The sequence below is a fragment of the Antedon bifida genome, chromosome 9 (genome assembly GCF_963402885.1).
Source record: "Antedon bifida chromosome 9, ecAntBifi1.1, whole genome shotgun sequence".
Lineage (NCBI taxonomy): Eukaryota > Metazoa > Echinodermata > Crinoidea > Comatulida > Antedonidae > Antedon > Antedon bifida.
In genome coordinates, this window is record NC_136234.1 from 5,539,350 (window position 1) to 5,546,801 (window position 7,452).

Here is a 7,452-nt window from a genome sequence, read left to right on the forward strand (position 1 = left end):
CGCTACCCTAAGCAGACTAGTGAACCCTACTCGTCATGTTTAAGAACGAAATAAACAAATTAAATTGCATATGATATATATTAGGGTAGGGTAAGACATTATAGTGGAACTTAAGATAACAAATAATCAGGTTTAAACCAGTTACTAGAACCAATGTAATCATTGCGCAACTCGGAACATTTATTTAAACAATGATTTAGCAGTGTTTAAACAGGAGGCACATCAACCACCAGCACACGAGGACGACGACCAGTGCGAAGTTCAAGCGAAGGTGAGTTTACTTATTAATTATAAATTCAAAATTAAGCCTTGTTCGCACTGGACTTGAAAAATAATAAACTGAACCGTCACGGTAGCTTTACCCAATGTCATCGAAAGATTAACCATCGTTCGCACTATTTTTAAGCAGTTAGTTTTACCGTAATTTTACCAAAATGTAACTGTGATTTTGAAAATAACGATTGGCTCAGTGTTAACATGAGTCCCACGTTCGAATTGGACTTTAGCTGCGTGATTGGTTTTACCGAGACCGTGGTTGGTTTTACCAAGACCATGATAAGTTTTATTGAGCAAGCAGTGGTCGGTAAAAGTAACTATTGGACTTGGTTAATTTAACCCTGTGGGAATTGTAGCCATGTTCGGATTGGACTTTTCTTGATCACTTTAGCCGGCGTCTCGGTTAATTTGACCACATTAAGTCCAGTGCGGTCGAGGCTCTAGATAAATGTTGAATGCATGGCTTGCATTTGTATCAGTCGAGGTAATTAAGACCCAGTTAAGAATTGCTTAAGTGGAAAACTGAGGCTTAGTTTACCTTATGGAATGGACTTCCTCATCTAAGAGTTGCGAAAAATACAAATATTTACTTTGGTTGTCTGAAGCAAAATCAGATTTAAGATGATTTTTTTGTTAAACATGTTTAATAATTGGACCCTTGATCGCACGAACATATCATTATCTGAATAACCACTGAATAAATAGAATGTCACCTCTAACAGTCAAACTCTGCGCTTAAGAATTTCCATATAATAGAACAATGAATTATTTCTCCATTTTAAAATCAAATGTTCTTTTATCGATGCATAATCTTAGGCCTGATGTTATTTTGTTTTATAAATGGATGATGAAATTGAGAAGCGGAAATGTTATTGGAAAAGTAGGGAGAGAACGAAATTCACTCTTCCCTGGAGGAAATAATAGAAAAGGAACAATAGGAAATTAAAAGAAACGCGAAAAACAGCACAATGATGACAGATATTACAATTAGGCATATATACTGCTAGATTATTAACTGAGGCTAGATAAAGCTTGGTTCCCACTAGGACGCAACGTAAGGACGTAGACGTAACGCAAGCGAGTTGACCAATTACAAGCGACAGTTCGTCGCGAGTAATCCATCGCTTGTGATTGGTCAAATCCCTTACGTTGCGTTACGTCGTTTTGTTGTGTCTCTAGTGGGAACCACGCATAACCATGAATCATAAAGGAGAATATTAACTATCAGTCATACACTCGATTTTATGGCTGTCAGTAGACTCTCTGTGGAAGACTGTTGCCAGTCTACCAGATACCTATCTAAATTAAGTACTTTTTCATAATATTTCAGATGTGTGCCGCATATGAAAATCCGTGGGTCAGGATGAATTCTACAGAAATTGAGACATTTTTGCCTCACAAGTCCACCGTGACGGATCACAAATCTGCCATAGAGAAAGGGTTGATATCAGAATCAACACAACCGATACCTAGAGATAGGTAAGTTGTAAAGACGGTGTGACGTCATGAATATTGATGAGAAGATGCGTACCGTATACCAAATGTTCGTTTGCATACAGTACATACGCATAGTAAAGAGAAAATGTTGTCCACGTTCTGCAATTATTATATGTAAACAAAGTGATGTCAAGTTTTTATTAACGATATTAGTACTTTGTCACGTAAACAGATTGATACCAAGTTTATCTGTTAACGTTTTTTGTTAACGAAATTGTACTTTAACATGTAAACAAATTGGAATCAAGCTTAGCTTACGAAATTTGTCTTAAAGAATCAGGGGAAAAAACAATGATAGGAAAAAGAAATACAAAGAATTTAGTTTAATTTCTCCTCAATAAATGACATTTCAAATTATACACGTACACATTTCATTATTATTTTATCATCGATAGATTTTATTTCGCAAAATGGATACTGATGCTCCACGGTGTTGGTACTCTTTTACCCTGGAACATGTTTACAACAGCTGAGGCAGTAAGTAGGCCTAGATAGATGACGTCATGATTAGTTTGAATAGAGATATCTTAGTTTTAACTTTCTTTTGGTTGAAACATGAAGAAAAATATTAACGTATTTCTCTCCATGTTCTCGTTCGTTTTCCATTATTTAATTAATAATATTAGTATTTTATTTGTACAATGACCGGACACACAGTAATTGATTTCTTACGCTACGTTTAAATTAAATGACCAGAATGGCTAATATCCGTCCGCCGTTATTTTAAACTTTTTGTATAATATTGATGAAAGCAAATCTTTGTTTATTGTTTTTGAAATTTAAAAAAATGGTTTAATTGTCCGACCACTACTTGCATTCTCTTACCATGCAATACATTAACGGGTTTGCCAATGGATATATGCCTAAATGTATTTTTTATATTTTATAGTATTTTACTGAACATAAATTTGGTGGAGTAAGCGACGAATCGACTTACAAGGAGAAGTTCTTAAGCTACCTCGGAATCGCCGCGTTCACACCTACCCTCATCTTTATGTTGATTTCACTCTTTACTCAACACAGGTACGTTTAGTTCAGACGTCGAGAATAATCAATTAATGAAATATCATCATTATTATAATTATTTAAATTAACGCAGTGATCTCATGGATGCAGTATACATGATTGTCGTTGAATGTGCGCGACTGTAACCGCCTCCAGTATCTTGTTTTTTAATTGCAAATTTTCAGTGATTTTACTGAAAAAGAAAGAAAACATCACCATCTTTAATTATCTTTAATTATAAAGGTCTAGGTAGTACTACTTAATGTATATTTGTATTACATTATTGAATAATTACTACATTATTATTTTCATTATCACTTAATCAACACAAAAAGCAATCACATTATCATGACATCATCGTCTGTATCTTCGTTGACCACACGTGACCTCTTCGTTGTCACTGAGAATTGTGAAACAGTATTAACAAATTAATAATCATATAAGTACAGGTCAGTGAAATAACTGACCTTTGTATAACCTTTCGAATATGCCTATATTTAATCGGTAGAGAATCGAGATGGAAGACACCCATGTGTATAGTTTTCATAATGATACTCTCATTAGAAACTACAATACTCGCCATCTTGGATACAAGTGCATGTGAGTGCCACTGAAAACATTGTCAGCACGCACTTTTTCAGTTTGTTTTCCTCAATTTTTTAAAAACTTCTGACCATTTGTAATTTAATTTGACATTTAGTTCCAGAATTGTCTGACAATAGCGACGGTGGTTGTTGGTAGTGGTGGTGTTGATGTTAGTTCTGGTCCATACAGAGGAGAATGATCAGAAGGAATATGTGGAAAAATTGCTGCTTCGAGCAAAACATAATTCTTTTTTTTCCTTTTAATTTTAGGGCCCACGCAATTCTTCATTGTAACTATGGTGACAATAGTTGTTATTAATGGTAAGCTTACTAAACTATAACTAAAGGCAAGTTTTTGGTACACTAAAAGTAAAAATACTCGAGATGACGGTTATGCATAATTACCAAAACGTCGAGATATTCGCAACCTTTTCCTTTTTGGAAAAACATGATGTATGGACCGCAAACCTGACTTTACTATAAAGTGTATATCTTATTAAATTCTTTAAAAAGTAGCATCTAACCTATGGCAGCAAGTTACTACTAAGAAAATCAATTTGTAGACAGAAAGATCGAGTTATAATTATGTGATTTGTTTAACTTTAAACAGGAGCATGCGCAGTGTATCAATCAAGTATGTTTGGGTTAGCAGCTAAGTACCCTCCGACTTACATGCAATTTCACGTCACTGGTCAGGTATGTAATTATTATCTTCATCTTCATCAAAGTTATCTTTTTTCAAAAGTTTTCCTTGAGCAAGAAAAAGATATTTATGTAAAATCAGGATGTCTGTTCACGATAAGGGGTAATATGAAAGAATAGGAATAATAAGAGAATAAGGGGCACTTATACGAAAGAATAGGAATAATAAGAGAATAAGGGGCACTTATATGAAAGAATAGGAATAATAAAAGAATAATCTATATCCTGGTGGAATGCCATCCTTAAATGAATAGTAGTAATTAGTCTTGTTTATTTCATTATTTCATTTAAATGTAATTTTACTTTCTATGGACCAGATATTCCGAAATAAAGATTGAGTGAATGAATGAATAATACAGGTAATTAATGTTGCTATTACAGGGAGTCGGTGGTATGCTATGTGCAATATTGAACATCTTGACTTTAGCAGGTAAATTTTGCGTATGCGTTTATTTGTTACTTCAGGGAAGAGTGACATTAATTTATATAATTACACTCTTCCCTGTTTACTCAAAACTATTTTAGTCCTAAAACTGAAGACATTAAAAAAAGGACACCGAAATCTCGATTGTTGGAATCATACAGAAAAATAAATTTCTAACGTTTAAGCTATATTCTTTGTTTTCAGTTTCAGATTCTTTGCGGAACGCTGCCATTTTGTTTTTTACTTGTTCGATGATCGTCATTTTATTGTGCTTAGTGTCGTATTTTGTACTTTTAAAACTGGTAAGATTCACAATTTTGACTCAGTTAATCCGAGACAATAACGTCAGGATACTGTATTATCGTTCAACCTTATAACGGATTCAATTCCGATGATTCCAATTGTCTGTAAAACATGCTACAAACATTATTTGAACTTTGCGTTGGTTAGTATACTTATTTGAAACATTTTCCCATTTCTGAAGTAACCAGTTCATTTGAAGATCCTTGTTTTTTTTGTTAACCATTGTTTAAAACTAATAATTAATTCCTTATTATTAATTAATATTTTGTTAACAGCCAATCTCCTTATACTACCTCAATCGATCAAATCAAACGTCGTGTTCTAAACTGATTACATCAAAAGAAGACGAAGTCTATGAAAAGAAATCGCCACCATACTTACGTATCGCAAAACAGGTTAGAACAGGCTTAATATATTAAAAGCCACTTTTCTGAAATACTTGTTTAAGCTTAGTTCACTAGGACGCTGGACGCAACGCAATGACAACGTACGCGCAGCACAATTAGTTTTGCCAATCACAAGCGATTGATTATTTGAATTGACACTTGTCATTGGTCAACTCGTTTGCGTTACGCTTTTGTGGGCGTGGGAACCAAGCTTTATGAGGCCCTAAGAAATATATTATTTTACAAACAGTTTGCTAACTACCTCATTTAGATGTTGCAATACATCCTCCAGACTGAAAACAATGACTAATAAAAAAATGTTCGTCTAGTTTTGTTCTTTCCAATATCCTTTCTTTCTAGGTCAAAGTTCAACTTTTTAATATTTGGTTAACGTTCTTTGTTACCATAAGTATGTTTCCGGCTGTGTTAGCTTTTGTTGAATCGTCTGCACCGCAGCCACACTCTCAACTACGAGGTATGTCAATGTCATAGGTCATCTTCATTTAACTCCATATAATCGCTATCATCGTCTCTGTTATTGATATTTCACTAATCTCAGATTTATGTGTGATTTAATGTCTTTTTGTTATATTTTCACCGCCCGCCTACTGTCTCTACCGTTTATAGGTAACTGAAACGATCGTTTTCCTTCATCTTTCAGTGACGTATTTTACTCCTGTCTGTTGTTTTCTGTTGTTTGCTATCGGTGACGCGTGTGGCAGTTTCTTCTCCGCTGTGACACAGAAGGTAACATTATCGGAGGAGGGCAATAACTTCGACAATAATTATCTTAAAAAATAATCAATAGGCCCCAAATGACATGTTTTATTGGGCTTATTAATGTTATTTCCTTTAAAAAATTATGAAGACATTACTTCAAAAGTTGTACAAATTAAATATTTACTTTTTCTTTTTAGCCCGGGCCGAAATATACGTGGATACTGTGTATGGCAAGACTGTTGTTTTTACCACTCGTGCTTATGTGTAATTACCGTCCCGAAACCCGAACTTTACCCGTCTTCTTTTCGAATGATATGTTCTTCATTTCATTCAATGCGTGTATAGCGTTTTCACACGGCTACCTTAAGTCTATTGTGATGATGCACGGACCAAGGTATGTAAGCCTAGTATCTCCATGACAAAATAATGGGCCGTTTGCGCCTTCAGAATTTGGCAATTTTACTCGTTACACTGCTGAAATATCAATAATGTAAACACATAAATTATATTATGATAAATTTTCTTTCTTTATACAGATGTGTAAATGATCCACAACACGCAAGTACAGCTGCGGCGATGATGGCGCTATTTATGGTGATTGGTATCTATATGGGTGTTCAAACCTCGTTGATATTCCCATGGGCTTCTACTTTAATGTGATATAACTTTACTGTAAATGTCTTTCCGGTATTCTAAGTTTTTATTTATAAAGATAATGTAAATGAACATGCAATACTGTAGTTTAATAAACAACTGTATATTAATGTTGCTATTATTAGGCAGATCTGTATTAGGGCCTATAATGTCTTTCAAAAAATCGTATTTTCATATAGCTTATACATTATATTAATGCAAAAATAGTTCAGTGCAAGAAAGTAGGTCCCAACCTCTCAATGGCGTTTTTTTTGCCAGACATTACAATGCATGTTATGAATCTCTTCAGTATTTTCGTCCGTAGCCTATTTTAAAAATATGTATACATTTTTATTTAAAATAAAGAGCATATTTATTATTAATACCTGTGTATCTCCTGTTATTCAAAGATGAGATTCTGTTATTGCATGCATAAAGCTTGGTTCCCACTAGGACGAAACGCAAGGACGTAAGCGCAACGTAGTGATTTGACCAATCACAAACGATGGATTATTCGACCTTTCGATTGTGATTGGTCAATATTCTCTTTCGTTCTAGTGGGAACCAAATTTAAGACAAAACATGAAAGAAGTCGGGTGCTATTATATGCATGGATGGGTTTTTGTGGGGTTTGGTGGGGGGGGGGGGGGAGGGGGGTTGGATATGACATTTTAATAATACAATGTGTATACCTATAATATCTCTGTGTAGTGTCGATGCGCAATTATAATACTTCATACGCCACCACCACCCGTTGGTATCATGACGTAATTACCATACCCCGACAGCAGGTTTGCGCTTAATGAGGGCGAGTTAAAAGCGGGATGTTTGACATGATCTTGACGATACTCTCTTAGATGAAATATATAACTATTCCAACTGTCATATTATAGAATATGAATCTGAACCCCACTGAGTCGAA

The 7,452-nt window shown here is 34.6% G+C and overlaps 1 protein-coding gene across 1 annotated transcript; it reads left to right on the forward strand.

Moving 5' to 3' along the window:
* The first annotated feature begins 227 nt into the window (after nt 1–227).
* Nucleotides 228–6,845, forward strand: LOC144852065 (equilibrative nucleoside transporter 1-like). Its single transcript, XM_078709758.1, has 14 exons — nt 228–271; nt 1,607–1,755; nt 2,169–2,250; nt 2,663–2,796; nt 3,287–3,378; nt 3,633–3,683; nt 3,973–4,058; nt 4,446–4,494; nt 4,693–4,790; nt 5,067–5,186; nt 5,538–5,652; nt 5,839–5,924; nt 6,095–6,291; nt 6,434–6,845. The coding sequence occupies exons 2-14, from the start codon at nt 1,607–1,609 to the stop codon at nt 6,555–6,557; spliced, it is 1,383 nt and encodes a 460-aa protein (XP_078565884.1). The 5' UTR covers nt 228–271; the 3' UTR covers nt 6,558–6,845.
* The last annotated feature ends 607 nt before the right edge of the window (nt 6,846–7,452 follow it).